The sequence below is a fragment of the Mytilinidion resinicola genome, assembly GCF_010093595.1.
Source record: "Mytilinidion resinicola strain CBS 304.34 unplaced genomic scaffold BDZ99scaffold_13, whole genome shotgun sequence".
NCBI lineage: Eukaryota > Fungi > Ascomycota > Dothideomycetes > Mytilinidiales > Mytilinidiaceae > Mytilinidion > Mytilinidion resinicola.
In genome coordinates, this window is record NW_022985449.1 from 169440 (window position 1) to 195389 (window position 25950).

The 25950-nt window shown below is 53.3% G+C and overlaps 12 protein-coding genes across 12 annotated transcripts; 5 read left to right on the plus strand and 7 right to left on the minus strand.

Annotated features, from left to right (window-relative positions):
- Positions 1-612: 612 nt before the first annotated feature.
- On the minus strand, positions 613-1001 carry BDZ99DRAFT_464546 (uncharacterized protein). The gene has a single exon (XM_033720347.1). It carries the CDS (start codon positions 983-985, stop codon positions 695-697), a length of 291 nt encoding a protein of 96 aa, XP_033574579.1. The 5' UTR covers positions 986-1001; the 3' UTR covers positions 613-694.
- A 239-nt stretch (positions 1002-1240) lies between these two features.
- On the minus strand, positions 1241-3155 carry BDZ99DRAFT_464547 (MFS general substrate transporter). The gene is made up of 2 exons (XM_033720348.1): positions 1692-3155; positions 1241-1642 (listed from the first exon to the last, which is right to left on the minus strand). Exons 1-2 carry the CDS (start codon positions 3089-3091, stop codon positions 1405-1407), a joined length of 1638 nt encoding a protein of 545 aa, XP_033574580.1. The 5' UTR covers positions 3092-3155; the 3' UTR covers positions 1241-1404.
- A 343-nt stretch (positions 3156-3498) lies between these two features.
- BDZ99DRAFT_464548 (uncharacterized protein) lies at positions 3499-4517 on the plus strand. The gene has a single exon (XM_033720349.1). The coding sequence runs from the start codon at positions 3575-3577 to the stop codon at positions 4469-4471; it is 897 nt and encodes a 298-aa protein (XP_033574581.1). The 5' UTR covers positions 3499-3574; the 3' UTR covers positions 4472-4517.
- A 649-nt stretch (positions 4518-5166) lies between these two features.
- Positions 5167-6213, plus strand: BDZ99DRAFT_572533 (HET-domain-containing protein). The gene is made up of 2 exons (XM_033728208.1): positions 5167-5284; positions 5341-6213. Exons 1-2 carry the CDS (start codon positions 5215-5217, stop codon positions 6198-6200), a joined length of 930 nt encoding a protein of 309 aa, XP_033574582.1. The 5' UTR covers positions 5167-5214; the 3' UTR covers positions 6201-6213.
- A 1525-nt stretch (positions 6214-7738) lies between these two features.
- BDZ99DRAFT_369997 (uncharacterized protein) lies at positions 7739-8037 on the minus strand (the record flags this gene model as incomplete). The annotated part of the gene is made up of 2 exons (XM_033714800.1): positions 7739-7863; positions 8007-8037. Coding segments are annotated over 2 exons (156 nt in total), but the record flags the coding sequence as incomplete, so codon positions are not given.
- Positions 8038-11168: 3131 nt separating this feature from the next.
- Positions 11169-11916, plus strand: BDZ99DRAFT_572535 (uncharacterized protein). Its single transcript, XM_033728209.1, has 3 exons — positions 11169-11259; positions 11369-11564; positions 11631-11916. Exons 1-3 carry the CDS (start codon positions 11179-11181, stop codon positions 11789-11791), a joined length of 438 nt encoding a protein of 145 aa, XP_033574584.1. The 5' UTR covers positions 11169-11178; the 3' UTR covers positions 11792-11916.
- Positions 11917-12876: 960 nt separating this feature from the next.
- BDZ99DRAFT_391809 (uncharacterized protein) lies at positions 12877-14715 on the minus strand (the record flags this gene model as incomplete). The annotated part of the gene is made up of 2 exons (XM_033715749.1): positions 12877-13961; positions 14016-14715. The coding sequence occupies 2 exons, from the start codon at positions 14713-14715 to the stop codon at positions 12877-12879; spliced, it is 1785 nt and encodes a 594-aa protein (XP_033574585.1).
- Positions 14716-16380: 1665 nt separating this feature from the next.
- BDZ99DRAFT_391235 (uncharacterized protein) lies at positions 16381-18084 on the minus strand (the record flags this gene model as incomplete). The annotated part of the gene is made up of 2 exons (XM_033715719.1): positions 16381-16878; positions 16942-18084. 2 exons carry the CDS (start codon positions 18082-18084, stop codon positions 16381-16383), a joined length of 1641 nt encoding a protein of 546 aa, XP_033574586.1.
- Positions 18085-18961: 877 nt separating this feature from the next.
- Positions 18962-20470, plus strand: BDZ99DRAFT_499967 (uncharacterized protein). Its single transcript, XM_033723690.1, has one exon. It carries the CDS (start codon positions 19335-19337, stop codon positions 20367-20369), a length of 1035 nt encoding a protein of 344 aa, XP_033574587.1. The 5' UTR covers positions 18962-19334; the 3' UTR covers positions 20370-20470.
- Positions 20471-20531: 61 nt separating this feature from the next.
- BDZ99DRAFT_522249 (uncharacterized protein) lies at positions 20532-21868 on the minus strand (the record flags this gene model as incomplete). Its single annotated transcript, XM_033725690.1, has 4 exons — positions 20532-20744; positions 20821-21321; positions 21501-21810; positions 21861-21868. 4 exons carry the CDS (start codon positions 21866-21868, stop codon positions 20532-20534), a joined length of 1032 nt encoding a protein of 343 aa, XP_033574588.1.
- A 334-nt stretch (positions 21869-22202) lies between these two features.
- Positions 22203-24015, plus strand: BDZ99DRAFT_464554 (uncharacterized protein). The gene is made up of 3 exons (XM_033720350.1): positions 22203-22517; positions 22754-22910; positions 22996-24015. Exons 1-3 carry the CDS (start codon positions 22451-22453, stop codon positions 23711-23713), a joined length of 942 nt encoding a protein of 313 aa, XP_033574589.1. The 5' UTR covers positions 22203-22450; the 3' UTR covers positions 23714-24015.
- A 12-nt stretch (positions 24016-24027) lies between these two features.
- BDZ99DRAFT_464555 (NGG1p interacting factor 3) lies at positions 24028-25817 on the minus strand. Its single transcript, XM_033720351.1, has 6 exons — positions 25703-25817; positions 25612-25655; positions 25431-25556; positions 25286-25374; positions 24985-25238; positions 24028-24927 (listed from the first exon to the last, which is right to left on the minus strand). The coding sequence occupies exons 1-6, from the start codon at positions 25765-25767 to the stop codon at positions 24369-24371; spliced, it is 1137 nt and encodes a 378-aa protein (XP_033574590.1). The 5' UTR covers positions 25768-25817; the 3' UTR covers positions 24028-24368.
- Positions 25818-25950: the final 133 nt, after the last annotated feature.

The following is a 25950-nucleotide window of genomic DNA, read 5'->3' on the forward strand; positions in this document are numbered from 1 at the left end:
AGAGGAGCTTCTACGTCAGCTTGCGACGTATGATGAAGATATTGAGGCGGAAATTGACCGAGATATTAAGGCAGAGGCGGTGATGCGAGGGGGCTAGGCTCGATGCAAAGGAGTCGTAATAAGGTGAGGTTTTGACAGGTTTGGCATGCTTGTAGACACGTAGGCACTTCTAGAATAGAATTTCTATTCTATACTTAGACTTAGACTTATACTTATACTACGTGAGCTCGTACGTGAGGCTACACGAATCGGTGAGGTTACAGAAGAGCAGAATGCTGCCAACCTATTTCACGCCGATTCGTATAGCCGTACGTGAGCTCGTACGTGAGGCTATACAAATCGGCGAGGCTGCACGAATCGGAAAGGCTGCACGCCGATTCGTATAGCCCCGCGTATAGCATCACGTGATGTATAGGTGAATGCCCGGAGCTCCGGCGTAGTGCTCCGAGCCAATCAGAAGGTGGTGAAACGACAGGGGGGGGAGGGGGTGTACGCGCAGTGAAAAGGGGGTGTACGTGTAGGAATTAGGGGGTGTGGTATTAGCAGCGCCCATTTATTAAACTTTTACTAAATTAACTTAAAATACTGCGTATAGTATTCTATAGAGTCTGCCTTCTTCCTCTCTATATTAAGCATTGAAAGATACCCAGAATTAAGCACTACTTATACTGTGCGTAGAAATCCACCTAGTGGCCTAATTCTTGCCTGGCACATAGCCTATGATCTCGGCGGCTATATTCCTTAGCATTTCGATGGTAGGAGGTAATCCTCTCTCTGTGAGGCTTTCAATATAGCCAAGAAGCGCAGCCGATTGCGCAGCGTCGAGGTTTCGTTGATTTTCGTGCGCATCCAATCGAGATACTGTCTTTCCATGGTAGCGGCGAGAAAGGGTACTCCGGTTAATCCCGTGTTCCCTAGCAACCTTTGCAATGTTCTTGCCCTCGCTGATACGAAGCTCCGCGATCGCGGCTTCCATTTGCTCCATGTTTGAAGCAATTTGGTAGAAAATTGATGAAGCTGTGAATTTTTGAAGATGGTGGTGGTGGCGCTCGGTAACCGTGCATTAGCTGGTGGCCGTGCACGAGTTGGTGATCACTTCTAGTCAAAGCTCAGTTTTATATCCTGTATGCTCAGGTTCAAAGGCGGAAAAGGAGATACAGTATTAAACTCAAACACTGCATCACACAAGCTTTTGGAGATGGAACTCCAGGCAATTATGGGCGAGGAGAAGAGCTATCATCTGAGCAGTGTTTAAAATTCGAAAGAATATTCGCCAACTATCTTTATCAGGCATCAGAAACAGCATCCCATCACATTGCCACACGCTCCATAATGGTTTGAACAAAATCAGAAAGACAATAGCCTCAGGCATCAGCGGTATAGATATCATACTATGAAACGAATTTACAAAATCTGGTCGCGGGTCGTGATAAAATCCTTGTACCTCCTCAACGTCCATCTCCTCGCCGCCTTGCCCCATACTATCATCGGCACAGCCGTCAAGATGAAAACGCAGCTCAAAGCGCCAATCTCACACATCACGTCCGTGACAGACTGCGCATCAAGCCAGCTGCCAGTCGCAAACGTGAAAATCATTCCGAGGGTATTGTTGACGACGGCGACGCCGACCATGCCCTCCAATCTAGGGACATTTTAGTTTAGTATCCGGGAAGCGGGTTGGAAAAACTTACACCATGTCCGGATAGCAATCCATGAGATACGCCATGGATAAATCTCCTGCGCAGCCCCATCCAAAGCCAATGAAGCCCAACCCAACATACGGCACTCGCCAGGACCAGCCATTGTTGGTTCCTATGCCAAAGAGGATGAGCCCAAGTGGGCTGATGATGGCGGCGGGAAGCATGAGCCAGAGCCTATGCTCAGCCTCCGCAATGCCGCCATGCCGCCTGGCCATCCATCGCACAAACACGTCGGAGAAGTAGCCACCATAGATACAGCCGATGAAGGAGCCAATGATACAAGGAACATTCATAACGGCGTCTTGTGCGTCAGTATAGTTCCATGGCGGGCCGTACCAGTTGTCTTCTTCGAGCGTGAGGTAAAAGGTCAACCACGCATCTTGCGCGCCCCATTGCAATCCGGCAAAGAGAACAGCGGGAAATGTAAAGACGCGAAGCATGTGCCACAGCCGCAGGCCATATTGTTTGAAACCGACACCTTTGAGATTGGGAGCGGGCGTGATAAGAGCGATGCGCTTCCAGTAAGGCTTGCGAGAAGGAAGAGACTCGAGCTCGCCGACGTGTACGAGAGAGGCTCTGCGCTCTTGCAGTGGCTCTTGTAGTGGTGATCCCTTCTTTTCTGTATCACCTTCAGCACTAAAAGCTGGTGGTTCGGGCGATTCGCCAGACTGACCATCGAGTATGTGGCGACGGTCAAAGGTCGTTTCTTCGAGACCGAAATAGAGGACTACGAGGGTTCCGCCTGAGATGATGACTGCGAACCAACCAATCCAACGCCAACCCAACGTGCTATCAGCGATGTAGCCGCCGATCAGAGGTCCCAGGTATGTGCCAATGTTTGTAGACAAGACGTAAAAGCCTAGGACGGTGCCGCGTTGGTGCTGGAAGAAGACGTCGGAGAGCGACGTCTGTACTAACGCCTCGGCGCAAGACTCGGATGCGCCGACGAAGAATTGACTTCCAATTGAGTCGCTGCTGCTCTGGATGCGGGCAAACCAGATGGCCCCGCCAAGGCCCATGAGAATGCAGATGAGGTAGTTCAGCCTGCGACCGTACAGCGTGACCATGGGAGCCAGCAGCAGCGTCATGTATCCGATTGCAATGAAGAGCACGCCGGCCGCGTTATTGATCTGGTCGTATGAAATCCCAAGCTCTGCATTCTGCCCGTCCGCGGCAGACCCGGCGTCGTTGGAGGTGGCCGCGGTCAGGGCTGCTATGAAGCACACGAGCGTTGCGTGCCAGTATCTGCGCGCCGGACTCCATCGCAGCGGGTCGTCTGGGTTGGAGCTGGGCTGGGGAATGAGGGTGATTTCGCTCGCGTCAAGAGCCCCGTCCGCCTGTTGGTCATAGAGCCGAACGGTCCCTGGTAAGCTGGGGGAGGAGTTTTCCATAATTACCTGTCACCCTGTGCGTGTATCCATGAAAGAGAGAGGACTGGTACTCACTTCTGGGAGCTGACGAGGTGTAGCTCAAGTATACCCCACACCCTACCTCATCGCTTACTCTTACTTAATGCTGCTGCGGCTGCGCTACCTTATCTTTACAGCCCAACAGGCCATCCCACGGTGGCGTGTCTTAGTCATGTGATTTTTGCAGCAATCTACCCTGAAAAACAGGTTGCATTCGATATGACGGTAGTTTGTTTCGTTGCTGCTAGCTTGTACACGGATCTCTCTCTGACACCAAAACCCTCGAGGATAGTCCCAATTCGGAAGGTCGTTTGACAACTTGTGATACCTGCCAGACAAACTTGGAAATATTTTCCTGCTTATGGTCCCATCTTTTTGACGCGGCTTCTGCAGCTCTATCGAGGCTTTACAACCTCAAATACACATTAAAGTATATACGCGGAGGAGCGATCGTAAATCGTCGAGATGGCTGGCATCTTTGAGCCGAAGCTCGCACCAGCTCTACGGACTCATCTCGAAGGCATTGATCTTCAAGCACTCTCCCGCATCGACTCCTCCCGGCTCGCGAGCAGAGCGATACCCAATATCGGCTCGATTGAGCTTGTTGACTCAAAAGACTTCGACAAAAAGTACGATGCTCTCTACGTCAAAGAATTCCCCAAAACCGCTGAACGTGAGCGCTCTGACCTCATCTCCGCGCGTCTCTCCGCACAATTTGCCGGGGAAAGAAACAGCCTAGCGCCGTATCGGATCGTTGGCATCAGAGACGCTGAAGATGAAGCTATTGGGGCCGCTCAGTTTTCTGTCCTTCCGATCAAGGGCGGCGAGTTTGCTGTGCCGTATTTGCAGTACATCTATGTAAGAGGCGAGAACAGACGCCAAGATATGAGCGAAGTGCTGCATACCATGACACTCGCAGTTGCGGTGGCCGATGCCAGGCAAATGGGCAACAGGAGTATCCCGTTCACGCTGTTTGAGACGGAGCCACCGGGGTATGGGGACGATGAAGAGAGTAGAGCATTCAGTGTGACGAGAGCGCAAGTACATGTGAAAGGGGGTGCTATGGCTGTAGTCCTGGAGAGGGATGGGAAGGCAATCAGTCCGCATGTGCAGCCTGGATTAGAGGTTGGGGATTTGCCATTGAGCTTGGTGTGGGCTGTGAGACAAAGTCCCTTGCCGGGGAGAGAGTGGAAGATAGAGGATCTTGGGGGAGATCTCATGGCCGCGTATTATCAAAGCTTAAGGGATGAAGGCTTCCCGGAGGAAAACATCAGGCTTGCAGAGAGTATAGTGAAAGAGAGGTGTATGGAGAGTGAGTGGAGGCTGATCTCGTTAAATCAGGTCAAATTCCACTACACCTAATATAATGTTATGTCCTATATTGGTATTAGAAGGTTTTCGTAAGAGGAAAGTCACAGTAGTGCTGTTTTGCTGCGGCTGAACGTCAAGGGCCAGCTGGACGTGCTCCCACTTCTAACTACCACCTACAATGATCTCGATCCGTATCTTGAAACCTATCAATAGGGTATATGGGCGTTCAGCTTTGCACAAGGGCTCCTGTCATATGCTCGATATACAGAGGTCTCTGCTCCCCAACCGCTCAGCATCGAAGAAAAATACTAATTTCAGCCGCCTAGAACTTTTGTATTACACCTCCGCTCATCTTGCCCTGTAACACCTTTGTGTGCATGCATATAGATAAGCAAAGCAGGTATGACGTAGAAAAGGGCTCTCGAAGAAAGACTAAATTGTTTTAATGTAAGATCAATAACTACGATGCCCCATCCTCCTCAGGCTCACTAACATTATCACTTTCGGACTACAGCTCTTCCCATTTAACTAAGCACGCATACGCGGGAGCCGCAGCGTTGTTTCCGCAGCGAATGGCAGAAATATGTTCGACCTCAGGCCTCGGGTGTCCCTTGTGTCGGCCGGCCTTCATTCGTCCGATTGACTATCGTCTGGATTTGAAGGATTTGAAAACGTCAATTGAGGCTGGCTGCAACCTTTGCAAGATTTTGCGAGAAGGCATCGAATTCTGTTCCCCGGAGATGTTGCGTTTCTCGCCATTATTCATCAATATTTCTCGTGATCCCCGTGGGACGATGAATCTATCTTGCAGTGGACAGGGCGGAAGAGAAATCGAAGGATTTGTGGAATTTTTCATGGGAACTGGTACGTTGAGATTTACATCAACTGTAGTACGCGCTGTATTATTGACGTACCTCCAGACTCTCCGAACCCAGACAACGCGTTGTTCTCAAAACGCAAACTGCTCCCTAACACGACAAGCTCTGAGATAACATTCGCGACCATCAAAGAATGGATCGAACAATGTAATCGGAACCATGATTGCTGTGGATTAGATCCTTCTCAATGGCTACCCACTCGAGTACTTGATGTTAGCGGTAGCGGAGACTCGACGATTCGACTTCTTCAGAATGAGAGAGCAGAAGGCAAATACCTGGCATTATCTCACTGTTGGGGAGTGCCCAAACCGCACGCCTTAACCCTGGGAAACAACTTCGAAGAGATGAAACGAGGCGTACCCATTGCGTCTCTGCCAAAAACGTTCCAGGATGCTGTGGTTTTTACACGGGATATGGGGGTGCAATATCTGTGGATCGATTGTCTGTGTATCATACAAGATGTCAAAGATGATTGGAGGAGAGAATCGGCCCAGATGGCAGCAGTCTACCAAAATTCATACCTCACTATTACATCATCCCACGCGGCAAGTTCGGACGGGGGCCTCTTTCATGAAGTCCATTCACAGTATGCAGCAAAGGAGCTCAAAGTGGACAGCAATGATGGAAATTCTTACGCTATCTACGTACAGAGACTCTTGGAGCATGATATCCATTGGGATAATGGGGGCAGCAAAGCACTTTACGAGCAGTGTCCGTTGCTTAGCCGTGCGTGGGCTTTCCAAGAACGACTGATACCACCCCGCGTGCTACACTTTCGACGCAATGAGGTCATGTGGGAATGCAACGAACATACACGATGTCAGTGCGTATACGAAGCAAACCCCTGGACTCACGGGCCGAAGACGGATCTCTCAGGTTGTGAAGAAGCAGTTCTGTGTTGATTTGAAGAGGCATAAGGCCCGTATATATAGCCTATGAAAGGGGGGGGGTACTCCCCTGTTACGGATATGGAAGGGTGTAATGCCACTGACACGCTAGTAGTGGACTCAGGTTAAAATTGATGTGAACTCTGCTTGTATTGTAGTGGCCATACGGGCCGAATATATACTAATAGGAAATGGCCCACCCCCTAGGTCTTATCAGCTCAGCTGAATAGAGGCCATTTGAAAGGAATGGACACAGCTGAGAGGACCCTGGTGTAGCTGAACAGAGGGCCTCGCCACGCTGAGTGCGCGCTAGTAGCAACCAATCAAAGAACGAGAATCAAGGAGAGAGAAAAGGGGGGGAGTGCCTGTACGTAGGTGACCGTGAACCGTATGAGTTGTTGATCCTAGGTTGTAGCTGTTACAACCCGAGTAGTGGCAACCTGAGTGGATCACTCTCGAGCTATCACAACAGGTGACCGGCCCGAGCTGTTCGACAGCTGGCACCAAGTTGTAATGGCATATTCGGGCCTTCAGCTCTCGTTCAAAAGCGACAAACTTCCAGCCTTGTCTGGGGTAGCAAAACAAATGCAAGCTGCACTGCAGACTGATTACCTGGCAGGGCTGTGGCGGGAGAATCTGCTCGTCGATATGCTGTGGCACCTTAACACTAGTAAAAGGCTACTACCACGCTCGAGTTCATGGCGCGCTCCTTAGTTGGTCGTGGGCATCAGTGGATAAGCCCGTTTCGTATCATGTTATGTACCGCACTAAAAACGGCGAAAGACATGCTCACACTATCGCCAAATAGATGGAGTTCAAATCTCTCGCTTCCGTGCTAGACGCAAAGTCGAAATGTGCTGGTTCGGATAGCAGTGGAGAAGTTGCATCGGGCTTTGTTTGCCTGTCGGGTTCATTTCTGCGAATTGAGTCTCCTTTCGGGCCAAACTCTCACCTTCCGATTGAAGATGGCAACACTGCGGACGACGAACCCAATCTCTTTCATATGTACTGGGAATCGGAGTATGTTGGCGATTTGTACGCTGATGTTTCTGTTGGAGCCACAGAGATGGATACTAACGTCTATTGTTTAATGATTGCAGTATCAGTCCAAGACAATTATACCGTATGTCTCACCTTGGGACCTATAGACGACAAGGGAGGAGGCTACCAGAGGCTTGGACTTTGCTTTGTCAGTCACTCCTTCGTCACTCCTCGAAAAGTACCTCTTGAAGAGCTTCTAGATCGATTCGAAATGCGGACAGTCACAGTCTTGTAGTGCACGGATTGGAGAGTGAATTGAAGGCACGTTAGGAAGGTCTATGCGAGAAGATCATGCTACCATGAACGATCCAGCAATTTGAGACACATTGTGGTTATAAGCATGATGAGGTTCGGTCGTCAAGTTCCCGAAGGCATTTTCGCAAACTTATCGTCTACCTGTGCCGGTGTGAAAGCAGCCGTGGCCATCATAGGCAAAATTATGCCCATTCAGTCTCAATTACCCCCATTCCTCACCGCCAAAACATCAGCCCAGCTAGTCAATCCGCCGTCTTTCCCATGGGCGGATACTCCTTCCCCTCCTTTGTGACTTTCGGCTCGCAAGTGCACCTCTCAGATTCCGGAACAGAGTCCATGACGCCAGGGACGTGGTTGCCGCAGCCCCACCAAGTGAATTTTTCTTTGGGAGAGCTTAGCGAGAGCTTAGGAGAAAGGGTAGAGGGGCATGAAAAGGATAAGAGATGATATGAGGTGATTGGAACGGTTTGAATTGGAAGTGAAGGTATGAAATGCAACTGGAATGACGGAGTCGAACGGACGTACGGCAGGTGGAGCAAGTCGCTTTCTTGCACATGATGATCGCTTTCTTTCTTTCTTTCTAGGGTTTGAGTTTTGTTTCGTGATGTTGAAAAGTGCATGAAAGGTCAGGGCCGTGGTTTGATAAATACTCCCGGGATGTAGTGTCACCTCGCCGAGCCGATCAGGTCGCCGAGGCGGGCTTGCTTATCGGATTCGGGTGGGCTAAGGCAAGTGGCGAATTCAACTGTCGAACAACCAATACAGACAATTCAGGTTGGAGACTTGAAAAAATATTTAATGGCAGAAGTGAGTAGAATTGTGGTGGGATCAAGATATTCTATAAATGCTCTATCTACAAGCTCTCGCAGGCTATGCAAACCCTCACGATGACTCGATTTCGACCCGAATAGAAGCAACGACAAGCTTTTTAGACTCCACGGTCTTATCAAACTCCAATGCCCCCGTCAGAACGCCAATAACTTTAAAGAAGTCAGATCAATCAAACGTGATCTTCGTAGCTTTCTTCATGTCATCACCTGTATCCTTGTAAAATGCGCCATAGGCCTCATGGGCCTTCTTCTTAACCGTGGTACCGAACTTCATCAGTTCCTCAGGAACCGGCTGACCCGCAGCTTTCAGGACGTTGATCAACCTAGCAGAGCTATCAGCAAGTGTGATTGTTTGGAAAGTTGTGGGTCAAACTTACGCGCCAGACAACCCCTTATCCAGTTCCGTGAACAGCGTAATAGCCAGCCCCTCCTTACCCGCACGACCAGTGCGTCCAATCCGATGTACATAGTCTTCCGCGGTCAACGGGAAAGTGACGTTGATAACTACTTTCACCGCCGGAATATCTAGCCCTCTCGCCGCCACATCCGTGGCCACAAGAAGCGGCACGCTCCCGTTCTTGAAACTCTCCAAGCTCTTCGTGCGCTGCACTTGACTCAGATCGCCGTGGATACCCGCAACTCTGAAGCCCTTCTGCCTGATGAATCCCTCGACTCTCGTAGCCTCCTTCTTGTACAGGCAGAAGATAAGGATACGGTCATCCTTGTCTTTTCCGGATTGATATTTCTTGATTAGCTGGAGAAGTCTGTATTCCTTGTTGCGCGGCTCTACCACCTCCACGATCTGCTGGATACTTTTATTCGCGCGAAGTTCTCCGGATGGATTGTCGCCAATAGCGATCTTAACGGGGTCTTTCATGAAGGTGGCTGCGAGGTCGCGAACGGAGGTTGGCCAGGTGGCTGTGAACATGAGCGTTTGGCGGACACTTGCGGTGCCGCTGATGATCTGGCGGATGGCCTCCTCGAAACCTTTGTCCAGCATGCGGTCCGCTTCGTCGAGAACGACATAGCGAGCCTTTCCAAGGGGAGCAGCGTTATCGCTGACGAGGTCGTTGAGGCGACCAGGTGTAGCGACTACAATGTGAGCGGTCTTGAGAGCGTGGATTTGCGGGTCTCGGGGGACACCACCGTAGACGCAGACGACCTCCAATCCAGCAGGCGTAGCTAGCTTCACCAATTGCTCGTGAATCTGACTGGCTAGTTCTCGGGTAGGGGAGACAATGACAGCCTGTATGCCTTTGCGCTCGCTTTTCGGCAAAGAAGTGATGTATCGAATACAAGGAACACCAAAAGCCAGTGTTTTCCCGGACCCAGTCTCAGCCACTCCGATCATATCCCTCCCAGCGAAAAGCGCTGGCCATGAAGCCGCTTGTATAGGCGTAGGAGACGCGAACCCCGCGAAAGGCGCAAGCTGTGACTTGTCCTTGATAGGCAGATATGAGAATTTCAGGAGCGGTCGGAAGGTAGGGGTGCTCGACAGCGGGTCGGTGACGGTAATAAAGTTCGCTGTGAGGTAGTTGTCTACCTCCGATTGTGGAAGGGCGCTCAAGGCGGCATCCTCTGTATAGCTGCCCTCGCTTGCGCTGACACCTGCGGAGGGTGCTGCTTTAGACGGGGTGCTAGAGGAACCGTTCGACACTGCTTTAGCCGGTGTCAGTGCATCGCTGTCGGACTGTTCCTTGGCCTTCGCAAGCTTCTTCGCCTTCTTTTCAGCTTTTCTCGCAGCTTTCGCCGCCTTCTCTTGTGCCTCTGTGCCAATCTCGCCTTCGGGGGAGGCATCCACACCATTCTCCTCTTCTGTATCGTTATTCTTTCGTGCCTTCTTCGCTTCCCGCGCTTCCTTCTTCACCAGTTTCGCAGCCTTCCGCTCAGCCTTCGAAAGTTTTTTTTCCTCTTGTCCAGCCTCAATTGTGTCATTCAGCTCCAGAGGGGACTCCTCATTGCCCAACCCATTTGCTATATCCGCGACTGCGTTTCCATCTCCTGGTACATCTGCGGTGCTGAGCTTGTCGGTGTTGCGCTTGCTCTTGTCCTTTTTACTCTTCTTCCGTGCGGGTACTTCCGCATTGGTGTGCGAAGCGTCTTCTACGGCGGCGTCCTCGCGAATTCTTTTGCCCATGGTGAAATATTACGGGGATTAGTGAAGAAAAGTTGCGAACCACCACTCCGAAAAATGAGACCTGGATATTTTTCTGCCAAGATCGCCGAGATTAGTCCGATTGGTCGAATGATCTCACATCACGTGCTCTCAAGCTTTAATAGACGATTTTATATCTCCCATGTAGGTGTTAGGCTCGGCGTCATATATAGTGGGAGTCCATCAAAGCACCATCTGAGGTGGCTTAGAGAGTTTCCATGCTTATCAAAGAACTCTCCAGTGCCTTTCTAACACACTTTCCCATATCTCAGCCTCATACAGTACTAGGGAATAAAGGGTTCATTACACCTGCTTCACACCGCCTGTGGTGCTTCATCGGACCAATAGGAGCTAGAAGCAACGATTCACAGGTCTAATCTGTATGCACCCTTTCACCACTACCTGCGGTGGCCCGCAGAGGTTTCATACCTGTCAAAACCAGATCCTCACCTCCTTCAAATCGCCCATACCCCCTTAGATCACTCCAAGTAGCGTTAAAGTAGTGTACACAGACCAGTATCCCGTCGTACCTACCTCATCCACCCCTTCCTACCCAAACAAGCAAGAGCAAACAAGTCATCCGCAGCTCACCACTCCAACCTTTCTCTCCCCTTCCCTCCTCTCTTCCCCACCCATCCCACGCCAAACAACACCCACTACACAATCAATCAATCCATCGTCTACCCACCGCACACCATCACCAAGCACCAAAATGGTCAACCCAGCCATCAAAGAACTCATGGACGAGACCATGGCGCGCGGCAACATCCCGCCGCCCTCGAAGAAGCCCGAGGTGCGCACCCTCTCCACCCCGTTTCACCCCTTTACCCATTGCCCATCTCCTCCTCTCCCATCTCCCCTCCTTGCCCTCCCTCCTTCCCACCCCCCTAACCCCATCCCAGACCGACGTCGCCACCGACACCAAAGCGGCCACGCCACCCCCCACCCTCGCCGACTCCGTAACCGCAGCCGTGGGCCGCGCCAAAGAAGCCGTCGACGAAGTCACCTCATCCGCAGCCACGGCCGCACAGAAGGCGCTCGACAAGCTCGAGATCGGCGGTGAGGAGGGCGGGATCGTCGGGGGCGATGGCGTTATCGGTCAGTTTCCATTTACTCCCTCCTCCCCTTAGTTGGTATTCAGGCTGACGCTGAGGGGCGTTGTAGGAGCACCGCTGCAGGGGATTGGCAACAGTTCGAGCGAGACGGCTGCTGAAGAGAAGGGCGCGGGTAAGGGTAAGGCGAAGGCGAAGGCTGAGGAGGGCGATGGGGAGGAGAAGGGGGTTGGTGGGCAGGAGAATGTGGGGAGGCTTAGGGGTGGAGAGTGAAGCGGCTGCTGAGTGAGAGGGAAGAGGGAGGAGGGAGGAGGGAGTAGGGAACGGTGGGGATTGGGGGGGTTATGAGATGGTATTGGAACTCGAAGCCATGATACGGGTGTGAAAGGGATACAGATAATAAACGAACTTGCCAGTGGCCTGAGGTAGCCTCGTTCATTATGAAAGAAAGGAAGTGCTACGTCGTGAGTGTGCAATACTAGGCCTATAAGTATGGATACACGGGTATCCCACTGCTTGAGTGCTACATACTTTTGGAAGCCGGACGGCACTGTCAGGAGGACTCTCACCGGAAGGCAGCTGGCCAGTGAAGAGCCTGGACGTAGCCCAGATCCCGCTGCAAAGAACTTGACATCGCACCCGGATTTCTGAAGCCTCATGGGGGACACCCCAAGCAGTGTCAAAGCAATGTGCACAGAACCAATGACCTGCCTCTGCATGAGTACGTGTTAGCGCTTAAGCGCCCACGTGTCGGCAGCTCGGAACACTTATTCCATCATCGCTCGCGCTCTCCCGCTCACTTCGGCAAGTCTTGGCCGCCGCCAAGGCGGCTCAAAGGTGTTGAGTCGGGGAAACCTCAATTTTGAGACCTTGCAGCGCGACGACCACCTTTCTGGCTATAACTCAACAACCACAGTCCCTAGAACAGAAACAAAACCGGGAGGAGATTCGTCTAGCCCAGGAGTAATTTTGGGGGAAGTTTTAGGAAGAAATTATGTGGCCTCGTTGAGATAGAGGGGGTGCGGTGGCTTGCGCCTAGCAGAAATCGCACGATTTTACCTATGTTTTGGCACGCAGCGTGTGGATGTAGATGAGGATGAGTTTGAGGACGAGTACGAATATAAGGTTGAACATGAATATAAGTATGAGTATGAGCATGAGTATGATATCAAAGTATGAGTAGCGTTGTCGTAAAATCCGTCCGTCCCAAAGATGATAAGAAAAGGAAGAGAAACCCGCTCTACCTCTCCACAGCTTGCTCGAAAAGCACAAAAACGCCCGCTCTCCATTTAATCATCTACAATTATGCCTTCCTATATTGCCATCCCCAACAAACGCCTTCACTACTGCCATACACTTCACGCCTCGCCATACACCACACTCCCACTCCCCACGCTCCCGCTCATATCCCAGAAATTCCGGTTCCGTCCACTCCCGCCACTCCGTTTGCTCTTCTTCGTGCTCTGGCTCGCGCAACTGCTCCCAGTCCGCTGATTCCCGCTCGCACTCCGCAGCACCGGGTTGCGCAGCGCCAGACTCGGCGCCGCCGGCGTATGGCTATGGAGGTAGTGATGCCGGTGTAGCAGATCCCTTCGCCTGTTCCCCGACTGCTGGGACGCGGCAGCCCGAGAGACGAGGGGGTGGTGCTGGCGGATCAAGGCAGCCCGACGCGCGGAGACGAGTTCGGACGCCATGCCCGCCGGGTCTGCTGGGGCGGAGCTACTGCGTGGGCCTAAAGGGGCGCGGCGGGTGGGAATGGAGGGGCGGGAAGAAAAGCGGGTGGTGAGGTAGTTGAAGACCATTTTGACATCCAGCTCGCGCTCCCAGTACTCGCGGTCCTGCTGGGTGCGGACGAGGTCTTCGGCGGTGGTAGAAGTGGGGCGTTGGTGTTGGCGGAAGGACTCGAGGAGGTCGGTCTCTTCTTCCTCTTCGATTCCCCAGAGGGAGGCGTCGCTGTAGGTGGTTTGCTTTTGGAGAGTGGGGGCGAAGATGGCGGCTGTGGGTGAGGGTATGGAGGATTGAGTTGTTGTGAGTGGAGAGTTTTCAAGGTTTGCGGTTTGAAGAGGTGGGAGGGAGAGGCCGGCGTATGAGGGGGTTTCTTGGGTGCGGAGGTAGGTGCTGAATGCGCCTGGATGCTCTGAGAGCTGGTGGACGAGGACGCCGAGCTCGCGGGCTATTCGCTCTAGGAGCCGATGTTCCCATGGGTCCCCAGAGAATGGAGTATCTTGGATATCCGCAAGCACAGTCTCCGTGACACTCTTAGTGTCTGGAATAGAAGCTGATTCAGGGGTGGCCTCCAGGGGCAAGGATTCCCCAAAAATGACAGAGAGAATGTTTTCGTCGATGCCCATCAGATCGTGGATGATTCGCCTCGTAAAACGTTGCAGGAAAGAGAGATTTTCCGTGTTGTCTTCGGACGAATGCTGAACTTCTTGCTGTGCCCCTGATGTAGTAGACCTTGCCCGAGATGAAGCCTGCTCCTCTTGGGCTGTGCTACTCCTAGCGGCACTCACCAAGCTCATCCTCCTCCGCCGACGTGTCTCCCTCTCGATTTCTTCCAATAGAGCCTTACTTTGTTCTAACCTCCATTTCTCGATCCTCAGTCTCCGGTTATCTTCATGATCGAGCTCCTCGGTCTCCTCTAACGCGTCCAGCCTCCTCTGAACACTCGATCTCCGCCGCTGATGTGCCCGCCTCCGTGGACTCGATCGCTCAAATTGCCATAACTGCTCCTGGATAGTAGACCCATCTGCCTGGAATGTACCGAGGCCATCGTGAGTGGGCAACACCGTCTCTCCGCTTTGTATCAACCTCCTCGACGGGGCGCTATATTCCGACGGCTCATGAAAGGCGTGTAACCCATCATCCAGACTATCTAATTCGCCCTCCTCCTCCAAGTCGGTGCCCTGGCATGTGAAGTTGTCGTCATCTTGGTCGGAGCGAGCCGCAGTGTCGAGAGAGCCAAAGTCACTGAAGCGGGACAGGCCAAGGGTGCGAGGTGTTCGTTCGGTCGAAGTAGTTTGTGTACGCGCGGTAGTCGAAGGGGCGGTGGGGGAGAAAAGGACCCATTCCTCCGAGTCCTCTAGGGGCCGCTTGCGCTGCGGAGAGGGGGCGGTCTCGAGAGGAGCTGGCTGTTCAGGCTCATGGTAGGATAGCTGGCGCGACTGCTGCGGGCGGTGGTGCTGGCGAAAGGCCATGATTGTGTCTGCTGGAGCTGGAACGGGCCCAGTCCTTCTGAGGTCGCTGTCTCAGCGGGACTGAGATCGGGCGAGGGATGCGGAGAGGGGGAATGGATCGCCGAGAGCTGAGATATTAGTCCGGCCGCGCGACAGAGAGACGCGGTCAACAGCAAGCACAAGGCAGGGCGAAGGTCGTCGCAAAGGGCTGTTGGGACCGGATGTCGTCAGAATGCTAGCTGGTGGTGCCAGATGACTTGTACTTCGCAGGGATGCCCTCTCGGCAGGATGATGATGTCGTCGCGATAGGAGCGGGAAGGGAGTCGAAACAAAGGCAGCAAAGGAGGAATATCTAGGTGGGTAAAGATGTAGGTAGCAGGCAGGCAAATAACTGAGGCGGTCTATATTAGGAGGGTATGCAGGGAGGGTAAGACAGCCTCAGGGGTGGGCTTGACGCGCTGGACACAGAGCTGATGATGAGCCATATGCTGCACGATAAGGCCCTTATCTGACGCCCCGTCGTTGCGAGCGTCTCTCTTGACCTCCATCTATTGCTCATTATTACTCCGAGCACTATGCATTCATCGCATTACTCTTGCGACTAAAGGCCGCGGCAACGAGCAGAATCTTGCAAAGCCGACTCTTCGGCATTCTCTCGCAGTACCTATGAACATGTTATGTCGTATCAGCCTCTCGCGCCAAACACACCACATAAGGCCTCCCATGCACCCATGCTCCGATGCCGCTATCACTAAGCCTTACGACGCTGCACGACGCCTGATTACTTTAGTGTTTCGGCAGCCTTTCTGTGACGTTTAGCTTGCGGGAGAATCAGGAAGGAAGAGAAACAAACGCGAGCGGGACAGAAAGACAGTAGAGCATCAGAAGGGCTCGCACTGACGGCCATGTCTTGCCGTCAACTGAGACGCGATGCATCATTAACGATGCACCAGCTCTATCAAAGCACCGCCGAACAACGTTCCGAACGATTAGCTTTTAGATCGGTCAGACGTCCTTTAAGCGTATACCCCTTCATGCTGGCGTCCTAGAACTTAATCCTTGCTCTCTTAGCATGCCAAATTCGAGACGCTCTGAATTAGAGCATAGAATGAGGGCAAGTTACGATGTGTGAAGAACCATGGATAAGAGTAAGGCCGTGCGGTTTACGACTCTGGTATACTATTGCAAGACACTTCAACCAGACTATGTGACATTCAGATCCTAGATCCACCCTGATTTGAGACCGTCTATTTGTCGCAGTTCTAATTCCCAGCTTAAAGTCAAAGTCCTATAATGCTCTATATCACAGCGTCTGGACAACGAGCTTTGTTAATCGGGCAACCTCTCGTGGAAGCTCTTCAATACACTCTGTACTCAACACCGTTCTCAACACCGTTCTCACTACAAAATTCGCTAAAGGCTAGCGTTCACGTGAGAGTCGATTGGATGCCAGCATGTTTGAGTATAGAAAAGGGGTATCGTATCTGCAATTCTGTCTTTCTAGGTATACACTCGAAACGCCTTCTGGGTATCCTGGTATCCGTAGCGAGGTATTTGTTCAGTCTGTAATCTGTCGGTAGGAACAAAGCAATGCTCACGCGCCTGGCGCCACCTGCCACGAACACCAATTCCAACCCGCGCCCGCTAAAGGAGTGTCATGAAAAATCGTCCACGATTCATCATCCATCAGGTCTCGTGCTCAAGCTCTTCAGGCCCGACGAACCTCTTCACGTCCTCTTCGCTCATCTCCTCACCCTCGCCCACGCCTTCAAATCGCTTCAGCCGTCGATTATCCGACGGCCCGATATAGCTCTTGACCAAGCATTCGTTGTTCCCCTGGCATATCCTCGTGCGGCCGAGGTTCTTGAATCGCGGACCCAGAGGGCCGTTGACATAGTGATATTGCCCCACAAAGCGATATTGGCGCGGGTCGTCAAGGGGGTAGAACTTGTCCCCCCAGTGACCGATGAAATAAAACCACTCCGTCGGCGCGAGGGGCGTGACGTTGGAGCTTCGGAGAGTGTCGTTGACGTAGTCGTAGGTATAGGCGTGAGAGTTCAGAAGGGGGTCCCAGAGGGGACCACGGTCAGTCACGTCGTGGAGGAGGCCACCAGGGAGGACGTAGGGGTGGGTGCCGGCGGTGGCGTACATGGCGTGGGTTCCAGTTGCAGAGTAGGCGACTGGCTATGGTTTGGGTTAGCTTTCTGTCTGTCCATAGCCCGAATAATGGCGAAAGTTGCAACATACCCTCTTTCCGATCTTTTCAACTGCTTCGTAGCTGTAAGCGTCGCCAAAATTGTGCTCGCTGAAAAAGACCGCCTTTGGCTTGCCGTTGTGAAATCGGATAACTGTGTGCTCCCAATCACCGACATGGTTCCCGAACCGCACGTTGAGCACTACGTTGCCGAGATTGTAGCTGTAGAAGAAGAACCAGAAGGCGTCGACCACGCCCTCGCCTTTGTCGACTACGACGAGCACAGCAGGCGCATCGCTACGACCACCAACCGTCCGCTTGCCCCGGCGGCGAAGAGCCTCGGGGCGCAAGTCCTCACTCTCATCCTCATCCTCGTCGTCTACTAGCTCTTCGCCTTCCGGCGTCTCGACTGGCACTTTGGATGACTCCCCTCCCGATTTCGGGGCAGGCCTTATGCCACCTTGGTCCCTTGTGCTTCCGATGCCGACATCGTACCACTTCTCACGCTCATCATTAGGGACCTCGCCGTCGATTCGGCCGTCCCATTCTGCCCAAGGCTGTGCCTGCTCGTCAGGGTCTCCCGGTCGGTTGGGGATGTTGATGGCACTCCCCAGCCATTCCGGGCGCTCTTCGACGTTGTCGTCGCTCTGAAGGTAGACAAATCGACCCCAGGCGTTCAATTCGTCAAGGTTCGTCAGAGTTGGGTGGTCAGATTTCGCTTGTAATGGCGTATAGTTAAGATGAGGCGTGGTGTGAATAAGGTGTTCCGCTATGTCACTAGGCCAGAACTGCTCTCCCGAGTAGAGGTATACATATGGTGCATACTCTAGGACGTATTGGGGCACCTCGCGTAGCACACGCTCGTCGTCGGACCAGTCCTCAGGGCGCGATTTGCCGCTCGTCCAAAAGGAGCTGAGGTCGTCCGCGTCGACAACTGGCGCCTGCTGCTTCCTGGAAGCTTTCACGTTATGACCAACCCATCCGGCTTTGTTGAGATGGGCCAGCCCGCAGAACCCAAACCAGTTGCATGCCTTTCTGTCCAGCCAGGAATGAGACGATGCAACCCACTGCTTCTCATCCAAACGTTCGGAATATGGTGTGAGCTTCTCGAAGAGCGAGCGCTGGTAGAATTGGGAAAAGGTGAATAGACTTAGCAAAGTCGAGACGATAGCGATTGGCGCTCTCCGACCCTTCATCTGGGAATCAGAGCAGTCGGATGGCCCGCCGACTGAGAGAGCTTGTGGCGGGGGGGCTTGCCCAGGTACTTTACGCAAATAATCGTGTACGGGTACGTCTATAGTCGGTTGGAGAGATGCCTGGGAGGCGGCCGGCGCAACAATGTCGTTGTAAGGCGCAGGAGGAGAGAGAGGCGCTACCGGAGCGAATGTTGGCAGAACTGCGGAAGCAATGGAGGTCGGTGGGGTGGGGAGGAGCTCATGGAGCGGCGCCTGGCCGAGGCCATGGTGGTAAGGCACGAGAGGCACTGGACAAGCAGCAGCATGTGGTTAGCACAATGACCAATTCGACACGATGGGGCAGCATGACAAGTACTCGGTGAAGAAAGTGCTAGGCCGACGCTTCCGGAGTGGATGACAAAAGCTTATCGCCGATGCCAGCGAGGCGAAGGCACGGGAATCTGTGTTGCTAGTGGAAGCGCCGGAAGATCGACGGCCAGGAAGAGCGGGCAGCAGCAGCACTATTGACAGCCTCTCGGGCGAGAATCGGGCTGCAAAGGGTGCAGTCGGAACAGCTCCCAGGAGGGCGTGTGGGCGTGCGGGCGTGCGGGCGTGCAGGCGTGCAGGCGTGCAGAGAGTGCCCAGGTGATGATGGAGTGACGGCGAGAGGGGGGGTGGAGGGTGCCCAGAAGAGAGCTCCCGAGCAGAGCTCCCGAGCAGAGCTCCCGCGGGCGCTGTTTCGGAGACGGGCGGAAGAGCACTCACTGATATGTCACGTCCACGGGTTGGCCCCAGCGGAGTCCTGGGTGCGCCGCTGCGTTGGGCGGTGTATGGGGAGGAGGAATGGCGGTGTCGCGCGCATCTGCAGCAAGAATGAGATGATTTGTGTCTTGTCGCAGCTTGAGGGGGATGGCCAGCGAAGGCAGCTTATGATGTGGCGGGCTGAAACCAGCGGCTCTCCTCCGAGTGCCCAGCGATTCGTGGATTCCACGGCGGAGCAGTCACGTGCTTGGGCCGGGCAAGTTTGACGTCAGCGGCACTCGCGGAATGTTCAGGCGGGTAAACCTTCATGGTGCAGAGTCCTAGGAGCTCTTCACTGACAAAAAGGAGGCGAATAGCTTCATGGCTGACGAGATGAATCGCCAGCGGGAACAGTCGGGTTGCAACTGTGACATTACCTCCGTAACAGCACCGCATCCACCGGCAAACTCTGAATTCTGACTCTCAAGCTTCCACACACTCACTAATCAATATCTACCGTAAAACCGACAATGGATACCCCCGACGACGATGAATGGGAGTATGAGTACGATGAGAACGAGACGGAGGAGTTCTACGTGACCCTCGACCTGTCCGGCATCCTCCCCACAGGCCAGGAAGGCATCGATCCAGCATACATCCCGTCCGAGGACCGACCCCGCACAGGCCGTCCCTCGTACAAGAAGACTAAGTCAAAAACAACAGTGACGGCAGCCAGCCGGCTAGCAGCACAGGCCTCAGCTCCCGAACTAGCTCCACAGAGCGAGACAGACACTCTCGACTCAAGCCGCATCCAGATAGTAGATCTGCACACCTCAACTCCCCTCATCGCGTACCAAGGCCAGCTCCTGAGCTGCCACTGGGCTTCTACCGTTGGAACCGACATGCTATTCGCAAAGCAGGACCCAGATGCAGACTCGCACCACGCTCCGTTAAGGACGGTAGCTCCGTTCGATCTCCTTGGGCTTAGCTCCACCAAGCTGATGGCATCTACCGCTCAGCTGCGGTCTCGAGATAACCGTCCAGTGATTGAGAAAGATCCATCTCCGTTTCCGGACCAGGCGGCGCGTAGGAGGTCATCGGGTACCCTTAGCACGAGCGGCGCTAATCGTCAACTCAAAACCTCGAAAGCGAGGATCAATCAACAAAACTTCCTGAGTCGGCTGGGCGCTGCCAATGCGAAGAGGAAGAGGGATGATGAATCGACCATGGGCTTGCCGATGAGGAGCGGTAGACATGCTTTCGTGAGAGAAGGCGAATCGCCGGAAGATACGTCAAGCTCAGACGCAATTTTTTCAATGCCAGATGGAAATACGGCTGTAGCAGAAACGGAACTAGCCGAAAGCAGGTCAATTTCAGGCCCACACCCCTTGGTAACCGGTGGAGACGTGGTAGAGGTCGAATCAGTAGAGGACAGGCCACTCTCAGTTCCAACGCCTTCAGTAGCCGACGGAGATACGATCATGACAGAAGTCGAATCGGCGAGGGCTGCCTGGACAGCAGATACTCAGCCGCCACTACCTGTCCAGCAAGAAGGAAGTTCCTGATTGTGTACCGTTTCTGTAAAAAAAAATCGTGTATAACAGAATATGCTTAGAAGCAACCGTGTGTTAAAAGCGAAACTCCAAGCTTAATCACGTCAATCCACAACACCAGTGCATTATTCTGACCTCCCAGTTCCCACCCCTCCTACGCCTTTCATTCGAATCTCAACTCTTAAACCCAACATCCCTCCTAAACGTCCACGTCCCCCCATCCCCAGAAACAAGCGCATACCCCAACACCCCCTCCACAAAACTCATCAGCAGCGTCGGACTCAACACGAAAGTCATCCGCGAGCCCTGAGTACTGATCGTCAACCTATCCTGCAGGATCCCAAGGCCGAAGGGCGATTCGTGGAGCGTTAAGGTCGCGGCAGGGGGCTATACAACAAACCCTATCAGCGAAAAAAAGCTCCTTGAATGTAGTTTGTGGGACAAGGGGGTAGAATACACATACCCTATTCACAGTATTATTATCCCGCTTCGTCCATCGCTCCAAATACCCCTCCACCACCTTCAGCGACGGCGGGTGCGAGCACTGGATGCTCATCTCTTTCGCGTGCGGCGAGTGCGTGATGATCATGTGGTACGGTGGTTTGAGGGCCAGATACTCAGGGCGCGGGAGGGTGGCTACGTCGGGCAGGGTGTCCAATTCAGCCGCAGCCGCAGCCGGTCCCTTGTTCTGGGCGTTAGTTATTGATGGGGCGGTGTCGCGAGTGGAAATGGTTCCGCTGGTGCTGTCTACTTCTATGTCTGCCCATGAGTCGTCTGGTACTTGGCGCTGGGAAAGAGGGGTTGGATCAACGGGGGGATCGAGGCAGGCGAGGAGATCTTCGCTGAAGCCGCTGGAGAGGGCTGAGGTGAGGGCGAGGGGGCCTTTGGGGAGGTAGATTGTGAAGGCGGACTGGGGAGCGGTCCAGGTTGCGGTTGGCCGGGGGGTGGTGGGGTTGGGTAGGACCTGGGGTGGTTAGAGAGATACACGAGGGTTGAGAAAGAGGTGTAAAGATGAAGGTTGACGCTGATGAGGTATTGGTTCGGGGTTATGGGAGACAAGTAAAGAAAATTGGACAACGCCCCAATGCATGATGTAAACGAGTCACGATGTTAATAGACGTATGAACTTAATTTCGTGCTCACCTCAAGCCTGATTTTCACCCTATTCGTCTTACTTAACTCTTCCAGTACTTTGTCAGCCCATTTCTCATTCTTTTCATCATCGAGCAGAGTCGTCAGCGCGTCACACCAAGCGCTCACGATCGCGCATACGCTTGGGATGAAGGTTGATGTGTCAGGGCAGTGCGGCTGCATTTCTGCCCACAGCATGTGCCATTCGGGCTCGCAGTTGATCTTATAGCCGACTAAATCTGAAAGAGCTTTTTGGGACTTCTGGAGCTTCGTGTCATCTTTGGACCAATTGTCGCGGATGTCTATCTTGAGGCGGGTGGGGCTAGGAGAGACTGTCAGAGGGAGTTGCAAATTGAGGAATGAAAGACTTACAGAGACATTCTCAACTGTAGTGGCCTTTGCTGTCGTTTTGAAGCTCTTTGTATTTTGGAAGCTCAAGGTCGACGGAACAATTATCTTCACCAATCCCACCAGGCATAGAACTATCTCGCACGAGGAGTGCTCTCAACCACCTCTTTTATCCCCCACATCTCCAGCACCCCTCAGCACAGCCACCCCGCCTCATTTCATTCTGGTAGGAATGCCCCCCGCATTGCTGGTGCCTGAGATAGCTCCTACAGGGCGAAGCGAACACGCCCGTGCCAAGAGAGGCACGATCCCGCATTGCGGCTGGTGTTCCAGGCTGTATCTTTGTGGCGTTCAACATCGCAATTACTTCAACATGTGCAGGAAAGGGAAATACGAGCAGGAGCTGAAAGAACCCCCCGCGTGGAACTTGACGTTCAGGGGGAAAGCAAGCAGATGTCGGCACCAAATGCGTGAAATTGCCTGAAGCCGAAGCTGCACGCTACGCACATCAGCCACATCTAGGCCTGCGAGCCCCTGAGTTGGCTCGAAACTATTTACGAAAGCTTTGACAGCGGGCGTTTTATAGTGTTCAGCTGAACAAGCTTCAAGGGCCGATGGCGGTGGCAGCCTTGAGGAGCGAGGGGGGCGTTTGGTGCTATGTTGGTGGGAATTGTATAAAATGTAGGTACAGCCGCGGAAGAGGGGATTTCTAGCTCTCAAAGTTCGCTCAAGGATTTCAATTGATCATTTTCTACTCTTCATCGTCCTGTCTTTCAAAATACTATTAGTCAAATCAACCACCATCATGCCTACTGTCCTTGAACCCGCTGCGAAGCTCCCTCTAGCCGTTCGCAAGAATGGTGAACATATCCCCATCTCCTCATACATGTCTAGGACTTAGAACTGATGTGTGGTAGTGCGTGACAATTTCGAAAGCAAGAAGGAAGGTCTGGAAAAGCAACTGACCGATATCCTCGGCGAAACCTGGAAGATTGACATCAACCCCAACGCCATCTGGGCGTATGCCGAAGACGACAGCTACGGCAAAGACAATCTAGGAGCTTGCTTGCACTCGTAAGACCAACCCACTCCGCATACCTTCCATTCTCCCATTCTCGCACCACCACCCTCCCAACCCTCCCACTAAGCAATCCCCCAGCTACATCGCCGACACAATCTGGAACCTAAAATACTTCCTCGAAAAGCACGGTGACCTCGGCAAGACCGAGCTCAACACCGTCGCCACCGCCCACACCCTAACCCTCGCCCTCGACACCACCGGCAGCGTGAGCTACGCCTCCTGCGACATCCACGACGGGACGCTGCGCCTGCTCTTCCAAGAAGGTAACCTCGGCACCAACATCAGCCAGACGACCAAGATCGAGACGCTCGAAGCCGCCCTGTGCGCCGCCAACCCCGACGCCGCCGCGCTCTCCTACTCCGCCCGCCTCAACATCGCCCAGGTCTGGGACGCCAAGCTGCCCGACCTCCAGAAGAAGATCGCCGCGCAGCTCGCCAACGACAAGATCGTGCTCGACCCCAACTTCGCCGCCGTCTACGCCACGCTCAAGGCCGCGCCGGGCGTCGCGAAGGAGCGCCCGGATTGGGAGAAGTCGCTGGGGTACATCATGCACCAGTACTTCAGCGGGCTGCTGCATACGCTGGAGTACCAGAAGTTTGAAAAGGACGACATGCTGCAAGAAGGTTTTGCGGAGGCGGTGGAGAAGGGGGAGATCAGGTTCCGGGTGGTGGAGAAGCTGGGGCGGACGTATAATGAGAGTGTGGTTGAGGACGGGGTGTTTTGGCTGCAGACGAAGCCGGACATGTGGGGCACGAATTGCGGGGATGTGGCGAGCGATGTTGTGAATTTGTTGTAGGTCTGATGCATGAGCAGGAAACGTGAAGAACTCCCTTCTATACTGTCTAACTTGATCCCAGTTCCATAGTTTAATCTAGCCTCTTGGATATTATATACTGAAAAAGGGGCGTGGTTGAGCGATGAAATGCTGTAAAATGCCGGGACCCACTCAGTAGATTGACCCAGGACCAAAACGATGGACTGGCTCTCGGTCATGCTTCTCAACTGTATGCAGATCATTAGCTTTTTCGGGAGTCTGATTTAAAGGCTTGCGAGCTTCACATCGGAAAAAGCACTTGAAATCAGGTCTGTTAAGGCTCCAAATTTTCAGATGTGCCAAGTTGCGGACTAGCTCCCGTTTATGCTTCTCGACGCTGTGTAAATTGTTACGATTTCCAATGGTCTGATCTGGACTCTTGTGCAATTGACGTTGATAAATGAGACCAGATTAGGGCAATCAGAGCTGAGGATTTCCTGGTGACCTGGAGTCCGTACTGGCTCCCGTTTACACAGCCCAAACATCAATCTACTGCCTTGGCCTGATTTGTCCACTTGGGAGACTCATATCATCAGTGCTAGGGCAACTTCGTATCCATTCATCAGCAAAGTATACAGCAAGAAGGTCAAATTACCTGATGACGCTCCAACCCATGGTATCAACCCTACACCGACTCCTAATCGTAAACCTTGGACACTACAATCCCATACGGATCCCTATCCCTCTCACTAACCTCCACCCCCACATACCCATCCTCCAATGCCTCCAACACCTCCTCCCCGACCCCCTCCCTCTCCCTCTCTTCTTTCCGCACAACCTCCCACTCCGCCTTTACAGCCTCCAGCAACTGCTGCCTCATCACACTATGCAAAAATCCCCTCTCACTATTACTATGGAAAAGCGTGACCACACACTGCCCCTTCTCGATCGCCGCCAGCGCCTCGTGATGCGACATCTCGCCTGTGAAAAGCAGATCGACGTCTAAGCCTGAGAGTAGGTCGCCCCCGGATCCTGCGCAGATGCCGACAGAAGAGATGGACATGTCGGATATTTGTTTGCCCTGCGGTATAGCGATGGGGAAGCCTTTTGGGTTACCCAGCCCGCGGCCGATACGTTCGATAAGGGATGGGAGGGATTGGGGTTTGGAGAAGCGCACGATGCGGCCCATGCCGGCGCCGGGGTGGGCGGGGAGGTCGAGAGGGCGGATTGGGTGGCGGGTGTGAGCTGTTGAGGCGCTATTACACATATCCATCAGTTCTGACTTGTACGAGCGGGGGTAGGGGAGCGCGTACAGTTTCAGATCGCCATCTTGGAGGTTTGCGGTAGAGGGGTGGTGTTGCAGCAGGTATATCGGGCGCTTGGGCTCTAGAAATGGGTCGTCCTCGGGTGGTTGGGGTGTCGAAGGCTTCGAGGATTTTGAGGACGTCTCGTCTGTGATCATGGCGCCCTCTTCTGGTGCTGTAGCTGGTTCACCGGTGATGATATCTGCGAGCCAATCCCCAAGCCCTCCGGGGGCGGCGTCAATGGCTGAGTGAGGGCTGTATACCTGGAATTGCTCAGCGAGAGTCCGAGTATGACTCAAGAGTTCCATACGCTTATCCCTTCAGCGGCTAATCGAAGTAGCGACTGCTGCTGGCTGTTGGCGAGGGTGATTGACTTGAGGCCTCTGAAGATAATGGGGTCTATGCTTGGAGCTTTGTTAGGTCTTGGGATGTTCAGAGAGGGGGCTGAGGCGTACGGTAGGCTACGATTACGGAGTCGTTTCGTTCAATTGCTTCGTCTGCGACTGCCTTTGTGAGGTCAACGGTGAGAAGGACCGAGTTCATCTGCCGCCGTAGAGGGTCGAAGGGAGACTCTAGGAGTACTAGAATTGTTGTTAGCCTTCCTGTTGTAGTACTTGGTGGCAGAAATGATCGTACACCCAGTGTTGTCCCAGCTCTTGTCTGCCAACGCTTCTGGATAGCTATGCTCGTCAGCGAGAGCTCTGCGGTACGCGCTCGTAGAACTTACAGTTTCCGCATAGCATTAACCACCGCCTTCGAAAAGGGTGCCGAAGCCGTAGGAGAAGTCATCATGAACGACCTTGCAACCGTCTTGAACATGAAGCTGCTCCAGAATATCCAGAATGGTGTTGTATGAAAAAGCAATGCCGATCAACGAACTTGGAAGAAAACACGCTAAACCCCCCATCACGTGCGTCCAAAACTGAGGCCGAGCACGTCATCATCCGAGATTCGGCGTGAAGGCACGGCGACATC

Coding starts and splice junctions, on each gene's coding strand:
- BDZ99DRAFT_464548 (XM_033720349.1), top strand. CDS start 3,575: ATGGCTGGCATCTTTGAGCCGAAGCTCGCACCAGCTCTACGGACTCAT.
- BDZ99DRAFT_464547 (XM_033720348.1), bottom strand. CDS start 3,091: ATGGAAAACTCCTCCCCCAGCTTACCAGGGACCGTTCGGCTCTATGAC. Junction 1,643..1,691: donor GATTGCTATCCGGACATGGT/GTAAGTTTTTCC, acceptor AAATGTCCCTAG/ATTGGAGGGCATGGTCGGCG.
- BDZ99DRAFT_499967 (XM_033723690.1), top strand. CDS start 19,335: ATGGATACCCCCGACGACGATGAATGGGAGTATGAGTACGATGAGAAC.
- BDZ99DRAFT_464555 (XM_033720351.1), bottom strand. CDS start 25,767: ATGATGACTTCTCCTACGGCTTCGGCACCCTTTTCGAAGGCGGTGGTT. Junction 25,656..25,702: donor GTTAATGCTATGCGGAAACT/GTAAGTTCTACG, acceptor TGACGAGCATAG/CTATCCAGAAGCGTTGGCAG. Junction 24,928..24,984: donor CAAGATGGCGATCTGAAACT/GTACGCGCTCCC, acceptor TATGTGTAATAG/CGCCTCAACAGCTCACACCC.
- BDZ99DRAFT_572533 (XM_033728208.1), top strand. CDS start 5,215: ATGAATCTATCTTGCAGTGGACAGGGCGGAAGAGAAATCGAAGGATTT. Junction 5,285..5,340: donor GGAATTTTTCATGGGAACTG/GTACGTTGAGAT, acceptor ACGTACCTCCAG/ACTCTCCGAACCCAGACAAC.
- BDZ99DRAFT_572535 (XM_033728209.1), top strand. CDS start 11,179: ATGGTCAACCCAGCCATCAAAGAACTCATGGACGAGACCATGGCGCGC. Junction 11,260..11,368: donor CGCCCTCGAAGAAGCCCGAG/GTGCGCACCCTC, acceptor ACCCCATCCCAG/ACCGACGTCGCCACCGACAC. Junction 11,565..11,630: donor CGGGGGCGATGGCGTTATCG/GTCAGTTTCCAT, acceptor GGGGCGTTGTAG/GAGCACCGCTGCAGGGGATT.
- BDZ99DRAFT_464546 (XM_033720347.1), bottom strand. CDS start 985: ATGGAGCAAATGGAAGCCGCGATCGCGGAGCTTCGTATCAGCGAGGGC.
- BDZ99DRAFT_464554 (XM_033720350.1), top strand. CDS start 22,451: ATGGCGGTGGCAGCCTTGAGGAGCGAGGGGGGCGTTTGGTGCTATGTT. Junction 22,518..22,753: donor TGGTGGGAATTGTATAAAAT/GTAGGTACAGCC, acceptor GATGTGTGGTAG/TGCGTGACAATTTCGAAAGC. Junction 22,911..22,995: donor CTAGGAGCTTGCTTGCACTC/GTAAGACCAACC, acceptor GCAATCCCCCAG/CTACATCGCCGACACAATCT.